We start from the raw sequence: 23,618 nt of genomic DNA, 5'->3' as shown, positions 1-23,618 counted from the left end.
TCTATTCAAGTTCACAATGTACAGTAAAATCTGCACCCAGATTTCTACTCAGACATTCAGATACTGACGTCACATATTGCCTTTCAAACAGGCAGTTGGATACACTATGAAGCTCAGACCTTCATGAGGATCCACTCCAATTGCAATGGTGTTTTTCATGGTGACATTGACTGAAACAACGACATCCGCAAAGTAGGGAATATCCAGAGAGACCATCCGTATGTCAGTCCTTCTGGCAAAGATCAGAAAGCTGGTCATTCCTGCAGAGAGTTGAAAATGAATAGCTATCAGTGAGAAAAAAAAATCATGCAGTTTCAGATATAATTTGTTGAGCATTCTGGAGCTGACATCCATCTAAGTGGAAAAGGGGAAGTCACAGATCTCTGCCTATGGGAGTCTGGGCTGAATGACATGAAATGCTTCTTTATTTCCAAGTTGAAAATGAGTGCACTCATGGAAGAATTGATTCTGGTAAAGAGTGGAAACAAGAATTAGGAATCAGTTCTCCTATTAAGGAGTGCAAATGGATGTACCATGGCCTGAAATCAACAGTTTTCTGCAATCCTCAAAATAAGGGTCAAGAGGAAGATGTACACAACTACTAAAGAATATAGCATCTGATAACTAAAGAATCCACTTCAAGATCAGAGCAAAAATATGGGCAAAATGTGACATCTGGTTTAGTTGCCAAATGCAATTTCAAAAACAATTTCTTCTGCAACAATACAGTTATCAAATTGTTTCTTTATAGTAATTCTCTGTCACACTGAAAGTACAGATATCAAGATTGGCTTTTCAAGCAGGTAAAGCAGGTAAGTGCATAAAAGCAAATTTTGTTCTCTAACAAGGAGGGGACCAGAATGTAGTTGTGATCTACCCCAATGAAAGTCTTACAGAGTGGACTCACCAGTGGAACACGTCTTGCCATCAGACTGTAGGTTGATCCCAGTAGGACAGGTACAGCTATAACCTTTTGGAAGAGGTGCCAGAAGGCACAGGTGACTGCAGCCTCCATTATTAACTTCACATGGTGTACGTACTATAGGAAAGATAACAGGAACCCATACAGCAGGAGGATGGGCACAAGAAAGGGTCTATCAGCTACAGAAATGCATTCTAGAACGTTTTTAAGTACAAGCTGAAAGTTATTCTCGTGCTCTCATTTTCCATGACTTAAGGCACTGAGGGCTGACAGATAGCTCAGCTCCTTGCAGGAGGCAGTGACACACACTACAGACTGAATAAACTCTAAGCTCAGTGTAGCTTGGGGTGAGTTCTGTACCTGGTGGCCTATGCCGGTGGAAAACATGAATATCCATAAGATTCTCCAGATTGTCCTGAAGCGTTTCCCGTGCCTGCCCAGTCCTTCTATCTGCGCTCTGGATGCTTTTGGCCTGCCAGTCTGTCCAGTAGATTCTCTCGCCATAAAGAGTAAGTCCAAACGGGTGAGGCAGATTGCTCCCAATCAGCACCTAGTCAGATCACCCCCAATCCCACCAAAAAACATTACTAAGTGTCACTAAGGAAAAGAGGCTTCCCTTGCCCCTTCTCAACATCAAAATGTACAGACACAGCACAAGCAGTGATGGGGCAACGTGAGCCCTCAAACAGAGATTCCCTCAAACACAAGTTACAACTGAAAGGGAACTTCTCTCCTGGTGAAAGCAGTTCAGCATGTCTTGATTTGGAAGATTTCACTTTCAACTGGAAAGAGAGGCAGGGGCCATCAGCACTCTGTGCTCTAGGACTCGCACCTCATGCTCCCAGACTCCCTCCTCAAAGATGTTTTCCGTACCTTCCTGTTGCTGCCATCCAGACTGGCATATTCAATGGTCTTCATGCCTGCATCTGCCCAGTACAAGCGCTGTGACTCATAGTCAATGGCCAAGCCATTAGGCCACGTCAAGTTGGAGGAAATGATCACCAAGCGATTTGAAGCATCCATACCAGCGCGCTCAATTTTTGGGTTGGCTCCCCAGTCAGTCCAGTACATGAATCTGAACACAAGGCCAAGATAGAAGTGAGTGTGTGATGTCTGTCACTGCCATTACAGTTGGACACTGGCTGTAGTGAGAAGAGCCTGGTGCCTTCAGCAGCTAGCAAAAACCAGCATTAGACTAACGTCATACTCATGTTCAGCCTTGGGTTTTTGTATTATGCCTGAAATTATACTCAAACTGATATTCTTTCCACAGCCCATGTGCTGGCCTTATTAAAACATGGAGGAAAAAGTTACAGGTTTAATAACTAACCAATTATTTACCAGTCTTCACCATTAGCCCTTTGTACTGTTGCTGCACTGGTGTTTCAGTAATCCACTCAAAGAAACTATAAGCACACTTCTTTCTAACCATGCAATTCCTAGCTGCATACTCTTGTAAGAAGCAAAATATTTTATTGAAACCATTTGTTTCTGTTAATCTACCCAGTGTTGCTTTCCATGGTGCATTTGATCATTCAGTACTCCCACAGACACAATGCTTTGAAGCAAATGAGTCACTAATGTCACATCATGCTTAAGATCAGCCCTAATTTACACCTGAGGAGATCTTTCTGTTTCAACTGTGGTTGATAAGCAGAGTGCTTGAGTATAAACTCAACATAGATGTGAAACAATTAAATATAAAAGTCTTGTTTGCCTAATTCACAACATTTTCTATACCAGATTTTTAGTTGTTAGATCCCAAGGATAAACAAATGAAAACATCTGACTGCTCTTGCAGCATGACACGCAGTTACTCCAGCTTATCTTGTTCCACTAGCATCCAAAATCAGGTCTCTAATTTCAGACTTCAGCAGAATGTAGAACAAAGGAGTCAGAGAGATAATTGCATGAAATCAAAGCACTTTAACGTCTTAAGACAGAGAAGAATTTTCATGTCATCCCAGAAAAAAAGAATCTCTCACCCTCCAACAGGGTCCACTACGATATCTCTAGGTCTGTCTAGGTTCTCCCAGATCAGAACAGTCCTCATGGTTCCATCTGTGTTGGAGACCTCTATTCGATCTGTTCCTACAAAGATTGAGAGAAAGAATTAGACACACACCTCTGAAACAACAACAGACAAGGTAAACACTATTCTTACAGCAATGCTTTCTCTTCCATCCCCCATTTCTTTTCCTGGCTGGAAGATAAATAAAAAGTGTCGTCAAAGTATCACCTCTGTCACCTGCGTGACTGTGACTGGTGCCAAGTTCTGTGTCAGTGCAAGCCAGCACTTTCCTAAGCTATCAAAGTATCTATGCAGTACAGACATAAGACAACACCTGGAGAAGAGTCATCTTTCTTACATCTCTTTGAACTCATACTCTGACAGGGAACTAACTTGAAATCCTACCTGCTGCACCCCAAGATGTTGTGTTGGAAGATATGATGTGTACACACACAGATACAAGCTCTGTGGCAAGAGAGCAGTGGAACTTGACTTCTGCTATAAGCTCTTCTAAAGGATTAGTACCAGGAACACTATGAAGAGAGGTTAACTAATGGTTCCAACTTCAACCTCCCCTTTGTTTAAGGGACTTTGATCTCATGTGGGCTTTTTTTGCTAGACAGAAATAGGCAAATTTGTGATGAGACAGAGAACCATTCAGCTGTTACTCAGTTTTCACTACTCATAATGAAGACTGAAACTCCAGTAAAGCAGAAGAGCCCAGTACCTGCATCAGTCCAGTACAGTTTGTTGGTGACCCAGTCAATTGCCAGTCCAGCTGGACTTTCCAGGCTGGTATCCACCACAACCTAAATAAAAAAAACCAAAAACAAGAAAATCCTTAGTGAGATCAGACCCTAGTGAAAAGGCACTAACCCAGTGCGCTATTCATTCACAAACATGACTTCAAAAGACAGAAGTTCAAGCAAAACAATAAGATATGAGAGAGAGCATTAAGGACTTACTAGTTCAAATAAGCCTTATGCTTGAAGTTACACATGTTTTTCATTTCTGTTCAAAACACAACTCCAACTCTTGAATTCTGTTTGCCTCATTAATGGTAACAATAGCATAAGGGCATGCAGCTCTTGTTACAATATTGTACATAACAGGAAATGCAACACATCTTCCTCTCAGATTCTAGGGCTACAACAGAGGAATCAACCACAGCTTGTAAATCAACATGCTTTTTCCCACTTTATAGTTTAGATAAACAGGAACCTACACCAAACTTGTGTTTTAAGTGTTCACTGATGTTAGAGCCCACTATTGCCAAAACTAGGCAAATCAATGAACAATAAATCCAACATGAACTACAGTTCCTTAGGAAGCCAGTGTTTCCTAGTGGCTTCAAATCTGATGCACAAGGAGTCTCCTGGCTAGATGGTCTCCACACATAGTTAACACTGTACCTCCTGGCCTGATCCATCCCATTTTGCTCGGCTGATTGAGTCGGTGCTAACATCTGTCCAGTAGACATAGTCATCCTTTGAGTCCCAGTCCAGAGCCACTGCGCTGCGCACATCAGCAAGGGGGATGACATCATCTGACAGGTCATCTGTGTCAAAGCTGATCCGACGGATGTCCATCCTTCGGGCAAAAAGCAGGAACTTGTCAAGACCTGATCAAAGGTCGAAAGGTCTCCTTTTAATTTCTCTAAGTTCAACAACACAGTGATAGACACAGACAATTCCCTGCTATATCCAAACCTAATCCTTTACATCATCTCTCACTGACAGGTCACAGCCCAAGATTTTATTGGTAGCAAAAATTGTCATCTTATAAGGGATTGGGATCAGCAGGGAGCGTAGGAGTAAAGAACTGCATCCTGGGGTAATCTTTGCTAAGGGAACAAATTCAACCATATTCTTCAAAAAATGGCATAGGCGTTATTTCCAAATTAAACAGATTTGCCATCTCTTGAGAATCTAGGACAACAGTTGGCCTAATTCTCCCGCATGGCTGCAAATTAAGAGAAACTCTGGGAGTCCACAAGGTTGAATATCTTGGTCATCACTGACACAGCTCCTATGAAAGCTTTAGGAAAAGCTGTGGCAGGCAGTGTGGCATCAGTAGCAGCCCTGATGTAAGTACCTATGGATCGAGCTTCTCTGCATCCCCACCCATCCAGCCTAGGAATGGGAACGCAGAACAAAGAAATGCCTCAAAAAGGTGAGGCATTCTTCAGCACGGCCCTTAATCTTATCCAGCACATCTAGCTGTATCTTCTTGGAAGAAACCGCTGCATATTCCCACAACCAACCCTCTGCCACCCACAAAACATCTGGACACGCAGGCTGTGGTCCCACCTCACTTACTCTGAGCGCAGGCATGGCTGCTGGTCTTGCGGAAGCCAGTGGGGCAGGCGCAGGTATAATCCTTGCTGCTCGGCAGGCACAGGTGTGTACAGCCCCCGTTGTTGGCCCCACAGCGGTTTCTCCCTGCTCAAGTAGCCAAAGACAAAAATAACCACGCATAAGGCAAAGAGCAAGAAAAGGGGAAAAACACCAGGCAAGGTGCAAAGCCCCGTGTGAATGAGACAGCTTGTCTACGCAGACACTAATTGAGAATAAGGAGTCAAATTAAAGCGCTAACTCCATTTCTAGGGGTCAGTATAGTAGAAAAACATTTCATAAGTGTACTTCCCAAACAGATTACAGTAATTTAAACGGATTATGGGAAGTGTCAGTCATTGCTAGCGCTCACTTATGTTCCTCCTATCTCTCCCCAAACAGTCATGAGCTATTTCTCACTGAAAAGCATTCACCTCAGAGTGTCAGCAGGGGGAGCTGCGGTAACACATAGCACAGGGTTACTGCCGCTGAGGCACCTAAACCAAGCTGCCGGATGGAGCAAATGCCAAGGCAGCTCCGGACAGAAGTGGGGGATGCATCAATACCCTCGGTTCATGCTTGACATCTCCCTGCTTTAAAGGGTGGGTGGCAGCAACAGTTCTACAAGTGGCTCGAATTGGTCTCTACTCTCTCTGCAGTTACCTGCTGGCTGACGCTGAGGATGCAGTGTGTGAATGTCCATAGGGAAGTGGAGTTTGTTTCGGATGATTTCCTGGTTCTTGCCTGTGAATTTGTTGGCACTGTTAATGCTCTTGGTGTGCCAGTCCGTCCAGTACAAACTGTCCTCAAACACGGTGATAGCAAATGGGTGTGGAAGGCCTGCAACAGACATCCAATACAGGGCTACCATTACGTTCAACAGGACTTGTGCTAGCAGAGAGGCAAGGAAACTCTTACCAGTACCCTTAGGCACTGCCACAGTCAATCTGCTCAAATCCATTACACACTAATGTGACAAGACACTTCCTCTTTCCTGTCCGCTGATGTCTGGGGTAGCAAAGCCCATCCCTTATTAGTGACAGAATTCATCCCACAGCAATTAAAAAATAAATAACCATAGAATAACAAATCACCTACAAGCAGGTGGCTCTGAAACTCAGCTAAGCACCATGCCTTCTTTGCTGCAGAGAACATTTCCAGTACCTAGCTCCATTACTTACCTTGGCTAATAACGGCTTTCCTATTCTGTCCATCAAGGTCAGCCCTCTCGATGACATGGTGTTTGGCATCCACCCAGTACATCCGATGCCCTGCATAGTCAATGGTCAGTCCGTTGGGCCAGAATAGGTGTGTATCCGCAATGATGCGCCGATTAGAGCCATCCATGTTGGAATACTCAATGCGGGGAGTGTTGCCCCAGTCAGTCCAATAGATTGTGCTGGAGGGGGCAGGGAGACACAGATTAGAATACTAATGTCCCACCTAATGCACACTGCAACACCTCCTATCAGGACAAAACAATGTTGATCCTGTCACCTCATGCATGAGACTGGGTTTCAGCCATGGGAGAAGCAACAGCTAGAAAGGTAACACCCAGCACTTTCAGGCTGTTGAAACCTGAAGAGTCCAGAGTAGGACTAAAGCTCTGAAAGCCCTCAGAACCCTTGCAAGGCTTCCCAAACTACAGGTACCAAGCAAGGAGTTTGCACCCAGGGGCACCCTCAGTGACCATTGTTCACCCAACCCTTGCATGGAAGGCTCACTGAGAACTCAAGTTTTCACTCACCCCTCCATAGGATGGAGGGCAATCGCCCGGGGTTTCTCCAGGTTCTGCCACAAAAGCACCTTCCTGTGAGTACCATCCAAGTTTGCTACTTCAATTCGAGATGTTCCAGAGTCTGTCCAGTATAATTTGTCATGTATCCAGTCAATAGCAAGTCCACCTATCTCCAGAGGAGAATGAAGCACAGAATGAAATAAGGAGCAGGCTCTGCTCAGAAAAATAGTTTCCTTTCCTTCTTAGCCTCAAGAAAGGCCCAATTCCGTCCTCCTATCTTGTTCTCTGTCAGCAGACATAAATTCCAGGGGGACAATTATCTCACACCCATTCTATCCAGCCCATTCCAGTGCTTAAGGAGATGTATTCTTTTTTGAACACATGGTACCTACTTATCTCCACTCACCCATCCCTATTCTCACACCATAGACAGGGAACAAGCTTTTGCCTTTTTTGTGGTGACGCACCTGGGCTCTCCAGACCTGTAGAAACCACTTCTTCCACATTGCTACCATTCAGATTAGCCCTCATTATGCGATCCAGGGTGACATCAGACCAAAATACCAGCTCCTTGCTGTGGTGGAAGTCAAGGGCAATGGCATTTTCCAAGTTGTTCAGGAGCAGTGTATACTCTGAGCGATGAGGCAACACTTGCCGGATATCAATTCGATTGGCAAAGAGCAGCACTGGCTCTGGCCCTGAGGATATATGAGAAGACAGCATTAGAGAGCTTTGATAGGGTCCTGCCTACTATTCCCTTTACTACAAGTCTCAGAACACAGTCTTGCAGCACTGGTAGTAAGAAACCAACACCCAATTACAAAACAGCTCAGACAGCTCCTTTCCTAACCCCACCACATATTTCTACTTTGAAAATGAGCAGTTTTAAAACTTTTGGCAAATGTTCACTCAGCAAGATGTGATCAGTCCAGGTCCCATTTGAGCTCATCTCACCTGAAGCCACACCATTAGGCACACGCTTGGCAGCAAGGTTATAGTCTCCTTTGTCTCTATCCACCTTCCAGCCATGCAAACACACAAGCTATACCACACCTTCTACCGCAACCTCCAACCACAGCAAAACAGGACACAGTTAAAGTATGCCTCAGCCAGATATAAAGTAAGTCAGTAGATACTTGTACTGAAAAAAAAATAATTGAAGTTCTTTATGAAGAAAGTTTGAGAGAGTTGAGTTTGTTTAGCTTGGAGAAGGCTCTGAGCAGAACTCATTGCAGCCTTCCAGTACTCGAAAGGAACTTGTAAGCAGGAAGCAGAGTGACTTTTTACATTGTCTGTTAGTTATAGCACAAGGGGAAATGGCTTTAAACTAAAAGAGGGGAAATTTAGGTTAGACATCAGAAAAAATTCTTTATTTGGAAGTGATGAGGCACTGGAACAGGTTGCCCAGAGAAACTGTGGATGCCCCATCTTTGGAGGTGTTCAAGGTGAGGTTGGATGGGGCTCTGGGGCAGCCTGACCTACTGATTGGCAACCCTGAGCACAGCAGGGGAGTTGGAGCTTGATGATCTTTAAGGTCTCTTCCATTCTAAGCCATTCTATGATTCTTTATGGATATCATTAGGGTAATTCCTAATTACGTTCTTATTTCCTGAAATTGAATTCCTAATTCATCAGCTTCTACATCATGGGAGTTGAGGAATCAAGTTAAACAAATGTACAGATGCCCTTAGAAAACAGATGTCCTTACAGTAGCCACTGAGGACTGGTGACCAGCATCTAAGGTCAAACCAGAGCAAAGAGGTGTGATACAACTTCACTGGCAAGGAAGGACTGAGACACTTCCTGAACAGAAACAGGATGCTGTTTCTGTCTCAGGGTGTAGGCCACCTGGAGTGACGAGGAATAAGAAAAGAAAGCAGAGGCTGTCCTGTTGGCAAGGAAAGGAAACAGTGAAGCACCACCCCACAGTCAAAATCATAAAATTTTCACAGGTTTTCACCAACAACCTAGGCATACCTAATATAAATCCAGGTACTTCCTTGTGTGTGAGCAGCATAATGTTGCCAGTGAAGCATTAAAGGCAAAGTTAAAAGAATTGGACCAACAAACATGCACTAAAGTAAGACTGAATTTCTGTTTACCTAGAGCTTTGCAGCTACGCTTGTCAGGGCGCAGCTCATAGCCTTGCTCACACCAGCACTGGAAGCCACCTTCACTGTTGGTACAGCCTTGGCTGCAGTAACCTTCCTCAGCACATTCATTCACATCTGCATGTTAGAGATAAAGGGATAAAATTATTACGATATTAACAAGCCTAACAATCTCACCACAAGCTTGCTTCTGCCTTCATGCTCCAATTTGCACCCCATCATAGCCATCAACTCCAAACACATCAAAGCAGCAGGGAAGAGGCTACTGCTCCAAAAACTCACCTTGGCATGACCGGCCATCTTCCAGAAGCCTGTAACCTGTATGGCAGGTGCACTGCACCATCCCTCGTACCATCTGGCACTTCTGAGCACAGCCACCATTGTTGACATTGCAGTTCTCCTCCCCTGTTCGTGGACCTGTGAAAGCAATAGATGAAGATAACTGAGCTGAAACCACAAAGCAGCTGCTTGTGTTCTCAGCTGTTAAGCAGCCGTCACCCTCCAGAACAGGCTAAGTAAGACAGGGCGTAAACAGGTTGTGCGGGAAGCTGCTTCTTTACACTCAGAAATGTCCCCTGCAGGCCACAACCAACAGGGAGCAGCTACTCCCAAGATCTGGACAATGACACTCAGAACAATGTGGTTGGGGATTCACTATCTCTGCAAACAGACTTTGATACCTGAGAGTATAATCTTCTCCCCATTATTCCTTCTCCGCAGTATGCAATTGGAAAACCACAAAGGTCAGCGTCCTCAGTCTTCAACCCACACTCCCTTCCATTAACACAACCCAAGCTTTCTTCTTTACACACATCCTTCAGCAACACTAAATTGACTCCCACACACAGTGCCTCCATTTATATTTAAGACCTGACTTGCAGAACTTACGGCAGTTTTGATGCGGGCTCTCATCACTGCCATCTCCACAATCATTTGCTCCATTGCAGAGCTTCCGTTGCCCAATGCAACGCCCATTCCCACACAGGAACTGGTCTGGAGCACACTGAGGGGTCCCTGCAATAGAGGAAGAGGAATATAAGCACACCTGAGCTTACTGATGGAACAACAGTCATGGGGAAGTAATGGATAAAGAACGTTTCTGGTTACAATCTGTATATATGAACAGAAATCCATCACTTCCTCTTTCCTTGAATTCAATTCATCTTCCACTTCTTACTGCTCCAAATTTCTTTACATTGACTCAGAGGCTTGCTCAGCTGAGACTTGCTTGCTTCAGACTGACTCCAGTGCTGCTTTACTGGAAGTCCAGCTATTTAGTTTCCCTCAGAATGACTTCAGGGTCTTAGCTTAATTCCATTTGGTTCCAGATTCCACAACTTTCCTGAGCATGTGTCAGAAAGGAGCAAGTTTAATCATCTGAGATGCTAAACCAGCAAGGCTATAGATCTTAAGCCTGCTGAGGAATGTGTGTCTTGTCCAGCACTAACTGCACTGTGACGGACTTGGAATGAGATTTACATGCATCCTTGAAATGTGAGCTCAGGCAACAGGATTTCACACATGAGCTACACACTTCAACTTCTGCTGTTGGCAGGGACACTACAGAATTCCTGTAAGTAAAGTAATGCTATTTGTAGGGACTCTGCCAATCTAGTTGTTTCTTCAGCGATAACTGCACTGTCCTATTGCCTCTTATTTCTTGTACCTCGCAAGCTGACTTTGTTAGTGGTTTCCAAATCATCGCACTGTGATAATCCTGGGAATACAACAAGACAGTACAGTTACCAGCAAAGAAAAAAATAACTTGGCAGGCTGCCTGTAAGCAGAATGGAAAAGGGTAGGTGTGAGATTGTCAAAGAGAAATAAGAACTAACGGGCACACCAACTGGGAACACAGACACATGCAGACTCACTTTCCAGGGCACAGGAACACTTTTAATAAAGGTTTCTGAAACTTGGACCACATTTATCATAATGAAGATAGAGATTCTTACTTAAGTTGATCTCCCAGCATTCTTGGAACTTTCTTTCTATGCCAACAAAAACGTAATTCTAAGTGTCACAGGTTTCTAACTCTTGCTACAGACGTTAAGGCTATATCTCATCAGATCAGCCAGTACATGTCCTGCTGTGAACAGAACTTCCAGGTTAACTCTTTGTTGCTATCACTGTAGACCCAATGCAGAACTGCACCATTAATTTTATGGTAGCGATAGGTGTACTCAACCATGTTGGGGTTTGTTTGAAAGTGGAGAGGTTGAATTTCAGTGGCTCTGGAATTTTGATTTGGCTTCAGGGTGGCAACAGTTCAGTGTTTGTTTTAAACACTTTGGTTATTAAGACAAGGAAACATAGTTACTGCTTTTTCTTCAAGTACAATTGCTTTTTCCAGGATTATTATTACCATCTTCTGCATGCTGGTCCTCATGACAGCTGACCCATCTAGAGCAGTAGCTCCAGGACCTCTGAGCTCAGCCTCAGCTCTTCGTGTACAATACACACTGTCCACTCCTCGACAGGCCCATGGTAACAGTTCTAAACTATCCCTTTTATCACCTGTAAACCCACTTTTTAAAATACACTTCTGGACTCTGCTCACTATGACAAATGCACTGACCAGTGCTCATTACTCCTCAACAAGGGCTACAGACAACCTGGAGGATTGAAGAAAAATTGAAGATTCTAGATATTCCCTGAATCCTACAGTAATATGAGGGTCTGATGAAATCCTCTTCTATATCCATAATTATATAAAAGAATATCTATAAGGGAAATGATTATGACAAAGAACAAGAGAGATTCCCAAACAAAGGTAGAGGAAACAGCAGGGGTTGGCATCCTTAACCTCTAACACAAAGGCTTTCTTCTTAACTTTCACAACACGTCTTCTTTTGATCTACTGCCTGTTAACAATTGCTTGGCAGCTTCATATGGCAACACAAAAGCTACCTAGAATTACCTACAAAGCATGAGCTAGACTCATGCCTATTTAACAAATGCAGCAACTTTGAAAATTATTAGTATTTACAAGTCTGAGTGGAACAGCCTCAAAGCTTTGTGGTAAATCATAGCACGGACGGGATAGAAAGATGCAGGGATCTGATGTGAAAACACAACCACTTTAGTTAGTCTAATCACTAGAACTGCAGGTGTTTGCGAGCATAGAAAATAGCCTACATATCTCACACTTTGAGAAGCACTGAAAGTTGAGGGTGAACTCTGTCAAGCCATCCAAAAGAGACTTTGCAATCCATTGCTTCCAGGATGGAACTATTAGCTACAAGAAGCAAGGCAGCAGACCAAACCTGTATTTTCACAATTCTCCTCATCACTGTTGTCGGAGCAGTCATCTTCCCCATCACAGCGCCAGGACAAACGGACGCAGCGCCCTGATTTACAGCGGAACTGGTCAGCTGTACACATAGATGTAGCTGAGAGGTCAAAAAAAGAAAAAAAAGTCAGATGAGCAAGAATGATCAGAAGAGCCTACTTTCAATAACATTCCCCCGCACACTCGTGCATTCAGCAGAAATGGAACACTCCCATTAGTCCCCGGCACTCACTGCAGTTCCTCTCATCAGACTGGTCATCGCAGTCAGAGTCTCCATCGCACCGCCAGCCGGCATTAATGCACAAGCCACTGTTGCACATGAACTCCCCAGAGCGACATGGCTGGTGAGATGCTGCAGAGATATTAAAAAACATAGAGTGAATTCAGACCAATGGAACATCCAAGAAATCTCCCAATGCCACACTTTTCCTCTACTATTGCGGAACCCAGTCCTGACTAGAGTCCTCCTGGAAACTGCTTTAATTCTTGTGTGCTGAAATGTGCTGACTATGCAGTGATTCCTGTCACTACCCTCAGTTTCCTGAATTTAAAATAATGAAAGAGACAGCTCACGTGTGATCAATTAGATGGCTGTTTTTCCAGCCAACTCAAAATCCATTTAGGTTCGCAAGTCAAATGTTTGGACCCATGCATCACTCTGCACTAACTTACAGCAGTCAGATTCATCAGACCAGTCCCCACAGTCATCGTCGCCATCACAGTGGTAGATGTCCAAGATGCAGCGTCCATATGCACACTGGAATTCCTCCAAGCTGCAGGTGGCAGCTGGAACATCTGATGCTAACAAAGGAATCAAACAAAATATGCCTAAGGTAACAGGGCACAATCCAGTTTAGATGCAACTTTTCTCTACCTAGTAACAGACTAGCAAGTATTCGGTGGAAAAGTGTTGGAAATTGCTAGTCCTTGCTGCCTATCTCTGCATGACTTGTATTACTCAGAGGACCATCAGTGCTGTTTGTGCTTCACTGAGGAGTGGTTAAAGCTATACACAAAGGCAACTGTGCAGTCAACACCCTTTTAAAAAATAAAAATAAAAATAAAGAAAAAAAAGGAAGAAAGGGATGAAGATCCATGAGTGTCACCTTCTCTCTTGTGCTCAAGGTACTGTTCTAGTGCTCCCTGCAAAGAATTTTAATTGTTATTAAATTTCCAAAAAACAGATACAGAAACAGAAATAAAAACAAAACTATCATATTGAGTAGTTCTTAATATAGAGGCACATCAGAATGAAAGGTTAAAGTACGGCACAATTCCTTCAAAATTGTAACAAAAATGTGCACCTGAAGACCAAAGGAAGCAGCAAACAGCAGAGTGTCCACTTCTGCACCTGACCTTTGAAGTTTCTTCAATCCCTTCACTCTCAAGCCATCACTCAAACAAATTATGTTTTATCAGTAAGGAGCACCAGCATACCCCAGGCAGAGCCCAACAAACCTAGTCAAGGATTTTCCCACTGTTCACTGTTCAGCAGCATACAGTGTGGGAAGTGATGAAAAATATGAGTCCCACACTACTGAATCTGTCTCTTCTCCTACTGTCCAGAGAATGAACACTATGTTTCAGACACGTGACCTTTTCAACTGAGGAGCTCCAAAAACAGATCTATTAAATAAAAGGGAAAACAAAGACTGGCAATCTGGGACAGGAACTATGCCCATAGGCATGCAGTAAGAGCTCCAGTTCAGCCAGTATCCAGTGGCTGGGTACTGAAATGTGTGTCAACCTGCTCCTTACCAAGGAAATCTGAAAGAAGTGTTTGGGCTTCTCTGAGGAGAAAGTGAAGTCAGTGACATAAATTGTCGTGTACTCTGATTAAATTATATGACTCTCCTACTCCCCAGTACTCTCTAGAAAAACAAACAAAGAAACTAACAAACAAACAAACAAATAAGGAAAAATAAAAAAGAACAGCTTTGTCCTACATTGTTTTAGATGAACAATGAGCAGCACTGGATATAAGAAAAAGATGACAGCCACACTGAGGAAGATAAGATAAAAGGAGGTAGCCAAACAAAGCTTCTTAGTGAAGTTCCATACCTAAAATGCCTTACAGAAAAAACTGTCATTTACAATTTGAGAGGCATTCCAGCTCAGAGGAGCAGGGGCACCAACTCAGGTTGCCTGTAAACCTCCATAGCAGGCAAGGTTGAAACAATGTCGCCCCTCATTCCCCCAGGGCATATTCGTGGCCTGTGGGGAAGCAATAGGCAAAGGAAAAAGAAAAGAGAGGGGAAAGGAGAGGAAGAGAAGCTGCCTTCCTCTTAGAGCTCTTTCCCAGCTTAGAAACGTTTGCAACCCCTGGTTTGCTGCCAACTCTCATTATCTAGAGAGATAAAAGACAACTCCTCCATGCACCCACTCCCCCTGCCCTTCAGGAGCTGGCAGCCCTGATCCCTCCTCCCAGAGCTTTTTGAAGTTTCCTGCTATCTAGAACAAATCCTGCAAAATGCCTTTGAGAGCACGGTGGGGGAAGGGACCACTGAAACTTTCACAGACATTAACTGCACTCAGAGACACAGCAAAGAGGGAGTGGGGGTTAGGAAGGGACATAATAGACTCTTGTCCCATTTACAAGGCTATGATGGTGGAAAACAACAAAAAAAAAAAGACAACTTTTGTTGGCTCTCACACTCCCATCTATCTCCATTCCCACCAGTCAAATCAGTTTCTAGCTAGCTCGTTTACCATCCCTTATCAGACTATGTCCTGCATAAAGCACCTGAATGGTGAGAAGGTGGTTCTGCAGAGAGCCCTTGCAGCATGCCAGTTAGCAGCATGCAGTCCTTGAAGATATTATCAGTGGGCAGAGTCCCCTGAGAAATTCTGGGCAGGATTCAGACAAGAGGATAAAGAAGTCAATTGTTTCCTCCCTTTTCCCCTTGCCCTTTATCTCCTGTAGTTTTATATACCGCTATATTCACTACATCATAAGCCCCCTGCTCTGACTCAAGGTCACATAGCCATGGGAAGCAACAGAGAAGTAGCCAGAAACAGATCAAGTATTTCTGTGAGGTAACACGAGAGACAAACCATCCTCTCGTGCCCTCTGGGGTAGACAAGAGAAGGCAGCATAGCTGCTGATACAGGCAGAATTGACTCGTTTCTGATCTCTGCTGCAGGAAATGTGTCAAGTCTCAAGACAAGAGCAGGTCCAAAGGGCTATTTCCTATGGTTACAAAGCAAGAAGAGCACTTACGGCAGTTCTCTTCATCCGAACCATCTTTGCAGTCTGTGTCACCATCACAGAACCAGTGCTCAGCTATGCAGCTGCCATCACTGCAACGAAACTCCTTCTCTGAGCATTTCCTCATATCTGCAGAGAAAGCAATACAAAAGAAAAATCTTTGACTTTTCTTAGAGTGCTCAGGAAGAACCACACCATAGTCCTGAGGCTCCTAGGGCATTAGCAAACATGACTGCTTATTAAATCACACATTTTCATGTCATGCAGTGCCTGGACAAAACCACCAGTGCTCATTTGATAGACACAGAGTAGTGAATTCAAAAGGAATTCAAAATCCATGGGATTTCAAAATGGCAAGTCAAGGAAAATCAAGTCACAAATGATTTTTGCCTGGCAAATAAGCCACAGCCTGAGATCCCAAGCAGCCAGTCAGGGAAAAAAATATCACACAAACTTTGCTCTGATGAGCCAGCTGCAAGCTCTTGACATACTAAGGGGATCTTAGAACTGCACAGGTGGGAGTCTGTGCAATGCCTTTTTAAGCATCAGCAGGGCATTCAATATATTGGCAGCACCACTACTCACCACATTGCTCATCACTGTTGTCTCCACAGTCATTGTCACCATCACAGTGCCACAGGCTGCGGATGCAGTACCCATTCTGACACGAGAACTCATCCTCCTCACATTCTCGTGGTGCTGCCAGAACACAATGTAGAATAAGGTGAAGGTAAGGCACAAAGATTTATCTAGTAGAAAAACAAACGCATAGCATATCGTAAATTGAGCAACATCCTCCCGCAAGGACACTGCCATGTTGGAGAGGCTTTTTTCCCTTTTCCCTATCAACATCAGGATGGCCACTGAGTGTCTCTCTCCCACTCCAACTGCATGTTGACGGTACAGCAAGCTCTAAAACCTGACAACAAGGGCTGGAAGAAGGACATGGAGCAGAGTAACTGAGCCATCCACCATGTGCTGGTATTTTTGCACAGTTCCAAGTCAAGTTCAAGTGATCCTTTTTGGCAATGCATGCCTCCTTAAAAATTCAAAAATTAATAAGATTTAACAATAGCAAGTGTAGAGTCTTGCAACTGAAGACGAATAACTGTATGCATCAGTACAGATTAGGGGATGTCCTCTTGGAGATGAGCTCTGTGGAGAAGGACCTGGGGGTCCTGTTGGACAGCAGGTTGGCCATGAGCCAGCAGTGTGCTCTGGTGGCCAAGAAAGCCAATGATATCCTGGGGTGCATTAAAAAGAATGTGGTCAGCAGGTCGAAGGAGGTGATCCCTCTCTACTCTTGGTGAGGCCACATTTGGAATAATATGCCAGTTCTGGACTGTCCAATTCACAAAAGACAGGGATCTAATAGGAGACCAGCAGAGGGCCACAAAGATGATGAAAGGTCTGGAATATCTCCCACATGAGGAAAGGCTGGGTGACCTGGGTCTGCTCAGCCTGGGGAAAAGACGACCAAGAAGGAATCTCATAAATGTTTATAAATATCTAAAGGGAGATGGGAGGCAGATGGATGAGGCCAGGCTCTTCTTGGTGGTGTGTAGTGATAGGACAAGGAACAATGGCCTGAAACTTGAACATAGGAAGTTCCGTACTAATTAGAAAGGTGATGGAGCACTGGAATAGGTTGACAGAGAGGCTGTGGAGTCTCCTATGGAGATTCAAGACTCATCTGGATGCCTACCTCTGCAACCTATTGTAGGGTACCTGCTTTAGCAAGGGGCCTGGACTCAATGATCTCTTGAGGTCCCTTCCAATTCCTGCATTTCTGATATTCTGTGACTATCATTATCTGGCAAACATTTCATGTCAGAATTGCAGCTCTGCCTTTTTTTCCCCACAATGTCAAAGTTATCTTCACAGGAAAGGTGAAAGAGAAAATTCACTGAAACGTGAAAGAGAAAATTTAAACTTCTTCTAAACCCTCCAGCGTTTGCAGCCTCACTCTACTCTGTCTGCCAATCTTCTACAAAAGGTTGTCTGCAGGCCAGTGAGGAAAGAAAAAGGGACTGCAGAATTAGTACCTGAGGACTTCAATCCATCATAAATCTTCCTATGGTTAAGTGCTAGTCTGGACAACTCCCTAGGACTCTCTTATTCACAGAACCAACTCCTTTCATTAGTCTCCAGATCTTCTGATCACACCCTTCTCTACTGTTGCCTTAAATATACAGGCATTCCAACTTTTTATGAAAAAATAGAAGCCCAAAAGGATCCAGAGCCACATATCTTTTCTTTCACCAAAAATGGACCAGGAAACTAAGCTTAGTCCTGCCATTCAGAACATCACACAGAATAGATGTTAAAACCCTGAACTCTGCTCTCCATTCCTCTACCCAGATACCAAAGAACAGGGGCATACTGATTAAAAACTGATAAAATACTGATATGCTTTTCTTGAGATATGATTGAGTCACTCTGGAGTACCACACACACAACTGTTGTAGAATTCAAGAGCTGCCGGGTGATGCTTATCAAGCAGCTGCAATCAACCAGACAGCACAAAATACTGCTCCTAGCTGCAGCCTGATGTCAGCTCCAGCAACCAATGCAGTTTTAAAGAAGCTGAAGATCGAGTGCTATGCAACACGTTAGTTCCCCAGCACATGCTGCCAAGTACAGACTGGATGATCTGTTTTGGTGAAGGAAAGCTGCGTCCCTGAACACCTTTTGCCAAAAGAAGCCAACCACAAATAACAAAACATAAAAGTGCAAAAGGAGAGGGCTAAGGTCCAAGGGCTCAGGCAAAATTCCCTGTTTTAATAAGCTGTAGAAACACAACAGCAGTGCTCACGGCTAGCAGTATGCCATGGCAGCTCTTCTGAAGATTGCACCTTGTAGGCAGCAGACAAGCCAGCTTTCAGGGTAACTGCTGTCCACGCAGGCAGCATCCCTACAGCACCTTTCTCTCTCCTCAGGGAACTCAGTTTGAAGGGAGAAGATGCTGGGGACAAAGACAGCAGAAAAGCAAGCACAGCAGAAAGTCAGACAGTGGAACCTGAGGCCACAGGAAGTTAGCCAGACAAGCAGTTCAGTTGGTATTTGGCAGAGGTTAGGCATTTCCATGAAGAGGGGAGGACACGAAGCACTCAGCTCAGGGAACTACTTCATGCGACATTAACTAGCAAGGCTGTGGGGCATAAACTGTTCTGCAGCTGGACGGAGAAGCATCCCCTCCCCCAGGACACACCTCTGAACAGTGAGCCAAGTGCCAACACAGGAGGGCTTACTGACATCAGGAACACCTCTCTGTCAGAGGAAGGATGTAGCTTATTGCAAGCCAAGGGTTTGCCTCAGCGGATAAACTCTTAGAATTCCACAATAAAAAGGGCTAGCTTTCCCCAGCCACGGCAGGTAGGCACTGCACCCACCCTCTCCCCTTAGAGAGGTGACTTACGGCAGTCCTGTTCATCAGAATCATCCTCACAGTCGTTGTCTCCATCGCAGACCCACGACCGGCGGATGCACTTCCCATTGTCACAGTGGAAGTCCAAGGGGGAGCAAGTGGGCAGCACTGCAACAGCAGAAAAACACTTCAGTATGAAGCTGCAGTCAACTTCCTTCCTGAAAGTTCCTTCATCCTAGTGGAGGAAGGCTACATCTTTTATAAACAAAAGACATGAATTTTTGAGTCATGAGGAAGAGCTGTGCCTCAGATGGTGGGCCAGGGTAAGTTTGCAGCTCGCCGGTCTTTCCTCCCCAGAGAAGCACTGACCTTTCCACAATAGAGGAGTTGTCTTTACTCCCCCCTGAGTTTATTTTTTCTCTTTCATCCCTAAGCCCGCTATCATCCTCTTATGGCACATTTCTATAACAAGGAAAATTACAGTATCAACGTTTTTCTGTATGCTTCACAATGCAGTCCACAGAGTTTTATTAACACAGTTAATTCTTTAGGGTAAGAACCATAAGAAGCAGTGGTTTTGGGAACACGGTTTTGCAAGGTGCATGAAAAACACATAAAACACATGTTTCAGCTTGGAGGTTCTGCCAGCAATTTAGTCTAAAGAACCTGCAAGGAGAAGCAGGAATCCACCGCTGAGGACAAATTCAGTGTACCTCTGTATGGGCAATACAATTCAAATCCTGCTAGACATCTCCAGAAGGGACCAAGGAAGAGGGAGCGTGGGACACTTTCCTACACAGGATTATGGTGGCAATGGAGTGGAACCACAGATCCACAGTATTTAATGAAGCCTGGAGCCACAAAGATGAAATTCAAGAGGAAGCAGCATCAGCCCTGTCCTTCCCCCACAGATGAGAGGAACACTCAACTCCGGGGAAGTTCATGCTTTTAAGTGCTGCCAGCTGTGGTAGGGAAGGGGCTGCACAAGACTCTGTTCCTGACAGGTGTGTTCTCCAAAGAGCAAGGTTAACTCAGTGACGTGAAGGGGAGCAGAGGCAGTGCCTGAAACCCTTTCATCCCAGCCCAGCCTGCCGACAGCATCTCCAATCTGTCACCAGGAGGGCCAGCCCCCGCCTGCTATGCTTCTGCTTCCTCTGCCAATGCTATCCTGGACATGGGAGTGCAAAGGGGGGTGGGAGGGTTTAAAGAAGACAGTGAAGACAGCAATCACACACACAAAGAGGAGGATTGGATAAGGAGAACAAATAGTCATGTTTTCAGCTTTTCCAGCTTCCTTAACCCTCCATTTCCATTCACCACAGGATTGCTGCCAACGTCCTGTGAAAGCAGTATGGATTACACTACATAGAATCATTCACAGCTCTGCTCTTTATAGCATGCCCTCCAACATTTCATACCAAGCGTCTGTCCTAAAAGCCTCTCACCCTAAGAATACACCAGAGCAGTTAAATTCAGACTTGCTGTAACAGACACCTCTTTTTGTAACCACAAAAGCGGATCATCTTTTCAGTCACTCCTGTAACAGGGCAGGCATAGGCATCCCTGTAACTGACACGACATCACTGCAGATGTCACCACAGATGACACTGAAGCTTGTGTTGGATGGCAAAATACAGAATTTGACACGAGTCCTTGCAAAAATGTTTATTACCTTAAGGACACCTTGTGTAGGTGTATGTCCGGATAACACTACGCCAGTTTCAGGCCCTGGAGAGGCATGAAGGAAAGGGAAGCATACAAATCTGTATCATCACCCCATATCTCTGGCAGTACCCTGGTCTTCCAGTGGCTGACCCATTTCCTTAGTCTTCGTGCTGCTGCATTAAAGCGAAGGAGCAATCCCTTCATCCTCATGGGGGACAGAATGGGAAAACATCCCTGAATTCTACTTCCAGACAAAATCAAGATGAAGTTTTAGATTCAGAAGATCAGTCCCACAGATCAGCCCTCCCTTCTTCCAGGACAGATCCCATACTTTGCACGCTGAAGCAAACCTTCCCTGGCCTCAGCTGCCATTTCAGGACTAAGACCATCCCCCCAGCATATGCTTTTCTGCCTGCTCTCCCCAGTCCCAGCGTGACTAATCACCAAAGGACTGCACAGGAGCCGCCTGGAAGGGAATTTGCATGCTGACTCTCCAGGGGAGAATTCTTCAGGCTCGCAGAGGGTTAGGCCATTAGCACTGGTTCAGAGCTGATACCATTATCCCATTGAACTGCTGCATCCCTTCATGAGGTAACGACACAAAATGAAATTCCACCCCTACAGGGAGCAGTTCAGCCAATTTCATACTCCCCCTAAATATAAAAATTGAGCTTCAAGCACAGAGGAGGGGGTGCATGAGCAGGGGAAAGAGAGCAAAACACATACAAAGGAGGACCTAATTCCCACCCCAGCAGACAGCAAGTGTGTGCCAGCCCAGACAGCGCCAGGGGGGAGATAAATCCCCTTCTACAGGAGCTCTCCTATAAAGGAGGAAGAAAAAAAAAATCCCAAAACTACTTAAGACAAAAAACAGAAAAACAAAAAACTTAAAACCAACCCTAATGAACGAAAGCTGATGTTTCATAAAGCTTAGGAACCGCCAACAGGATCAGGACAGGGATCCATGTAAATTCGTAACCTGAATCTAATCATGTTCAGAAACAGATGCTTCAAAGGAAAATGCAGGAGATTCCAGGAGCAGTTTTCAGGCAAGGGCAGCCTCTCCCTAACCTCTTTTCCTAGCCCTGCCCCTCCCAGCCCACAATGCCTTCTCCCCATTATAAAGCAAACTGTCTTCAAAGAAACATTCCTGCTTGTTCTACACACGTCAGCTTCAGTTTCACTGTACAGCTCTTTGTTCGGGGACTACTATCATTCAGCCTTTATGCTGATCATTTATTTCTGCATACTTTGATGGAGTTGAGTTTTATTCCTATGAAGTGAAAGCTGAGGGCATAGCATTAGCTCAGAGCTAACATTTTGTGCCGTTGTAAATATATCCAGACAAGATGTTTGGAAATACAAAGTTAAGAGGAAATTCAAAAGTTAAGATGTCACACTTGGGAAACACATAGTATTTGACATTCAAACAGCCTCCACTGTATTTTTCTCTGACATGATAGAATAGCTATACAGTATGGTAAGCATATTTCACATTTTTGACTAATTTTAAAAGCCACACTTCCATGTTCTTCCTCTCTCAGTCAGAAGAAGAATACATGGCCACATAAATGAAACATTAAGGACTTTTTCTCTTGGCAGAGAGGGAGCAAGACCTCTCTGGACAAACTGGATTAGCAGCTGGAAGACTGGAAAAAGAACATTGGTGTTTTCTCCCCAGATTTGATTGTTATTATTGCATGACTGTGGGATAGTTCTGGCCCCATTCTACCAGTGGCAAAACTAAGGGTGTTTATTACTTCCTAGGAAAGCTGCAAAGCTTTCCTAGGCACAATTTCCCCGATGAGAAAATAATAATTGCACAAACATGTTTTCACCACTGCTCAGAGCAGAATTAAATAACACAATGGTAAACACAGTAACACCTCACTCCTCCACTTCCCCACTCAATTCCAGTTTCATCTCTCCACATCTGTACACATCAGCAGCGGTTTTCCTAAAAGAGACGTGCAAAGGCAAATCCTAGGATAGAGCTGGAGACAGAAAAACGCCCAGAAAGACGGGAACTAATCTGCTTTCCCAGGCAGAGGGAAGAAGCACGAGGAAGGGAAGCCTGTGGGAAGAGCAAAGCGAGCCAGTGACAGCCCAAGAGAGCACATCTGTCGACTGACAGTGAGCAACACAAAAAGGCCTTTGAACTTCCAACCATTTCCCTGAGCTCATCCCTCTGCATGGTCACACTGGACATCATCCAAGGTTTCGGCAAAGCTAGGTCTATCGTAGGGCTGCTGTTCCTCCCCCTCTCCCAACTCCTATTACACAGGGCACTCTTTTATGGCCAAGCTAAAGGAGAGGGGGAGGGCAGGGGGAAAGGGAGGTTTATAAGGTGAGACTGAATCACGTCTCGCTGTCCTTTGAACAATTTATCCCCACTGCCTGCAGTGACCAGGTTGCTTTGTATCCAAGGACAGCAAGTGACTGGTGCCCTGATATGGGTCACAGCAGTTTGAACCAACACTGTTTGATTAGACCACCTCTTTGTCACGTGAAGAACGAGGAGATAATTTAAAAACAAATATAAATTACAAAGTTTTCATATCACCTATAGCTTGAGCCCCACGTGTGTATACACACACATCCACACACACACGCGCATACAGAGATCTGTTCGCTGAGCTCTGCAGCACAGCAGGCCTTAGGTCCACAAAGAAGAATTAAGGCTGCTAGTAAGCTCTCAGGAAAGAAGAGGAGATGCTACATTCCACCAGCCACATTTTGTAGAATAACAGAAAATGTTTTCAATGGCACTGCTGAACTGTACATAAGCACTTTGCTGGTCAAAAAAAAAAAAAAAAAAAAAAAGGAAAGAAAGAAAAACTCTACCAGCACCCAATCTCCCACAGCCCTTCAATCAAAAGCTCTGTATCCGAGGTGGCACTGCATTAATTGTGATGGTTTATGAAGGAAGCATATATATACTAAGCCCAATAAAATGACAAAGCATGGAGCA

The 23,618-nt window shown here is 44.5% G+C and overlaps 1 protein-coding gene across 1 annotated transcript in view; it reads right to left on the bottom strand.

Moving 5' to 3' along the window:
* LRP4 (LDL receptor related protein 4) overlaps positions 1-23,618 on the bottom strand; it is a gene marked incomplete at both ends in the record, with an annotated part of 76,196 nt that overhangs the window by 10,085 nt on the left and 42,493 nt on the right. Inside the window, 21 exons of the mRNA XM_079536910.1 lie at positions 120-260; positions 908-1,039; positions 1,283-1,472; positions 1,796-1,997; positions 2,908-3,013; positions 3,661-3,742; positions 4,346-4,554; positions 5,252-5,377; positions 5,930-6,106; positions 6,448-6,665; positions 7,014-7,170; positions 7,472-7,702; positions 9,107-9,232; positions 9,398-9,532; positions 10,004-10,129; positions 12,382-12,507; positions 12,640-12,759; positions 13,080-13,208; positions 15,628-15,744; positions 16,201-16,314; positions 19,034-19,150. Coding sequence (XP_079393036.1) covers positions 120-260; positions 908-1,039; positions 1,283-1,472; positions 1,796-1,997; positions 2,908-3,013; positions 3,661-3,742; positions 4,346-4,554; positions 5,252-5,377; positions 5,930-6,106; positions 6,448-6,665; positions 7,014-7,170; positions 7,472-7,702; positions 9,107-9,232; positions 9,398-9,532; positions 10,004-10,129; positions 12,382-12,507; positions 12,640-12,759; positions 13,080-13,208; positions 15,628-15,744; positions 16,201-16,314; positions 19,034-19,150 — 3,081 coding nt within the window. The remainder of the gene's footprint in view (positions 1-119; positions 261-907; positions 1,040-1,282; positions 1,473-1,795; positions 1,998-2,907; positions 3,014-3,660; positions 3,743-4,345; positions 4,555-5,251; positions 5,378-5,929; positions 6,107-6,447; positions 6,666-7,013; positions 7,171-7,471; positions 7,703-9,106; positions 9,233-9,397; positions 9,533-10,003; positions 10,130-12,381; positions 12,508-12,639; positions 12,760-13,079; positions 13,209-15,627; positions 15,745-16,200; positions 16,315-19,033; positions 19,151-23,618) is intronic.

The sequence above is a fragment of the Tetrao urogallus genome, assembly GCF_951394365.1.
Source record: "Tetrao urogallus genome assembly, chromosome: 6".
Lineage (NCBI taxonomy): Eukaryota > Metazoa > Chordata > Aves > Galliformes > Phasianidae > Tetrao > Tetrao urogallus.
Note: the sequence above shows the minus strand (reverse complement) of the source record. Positions and strands in the feature narration are given on the sequence as shown.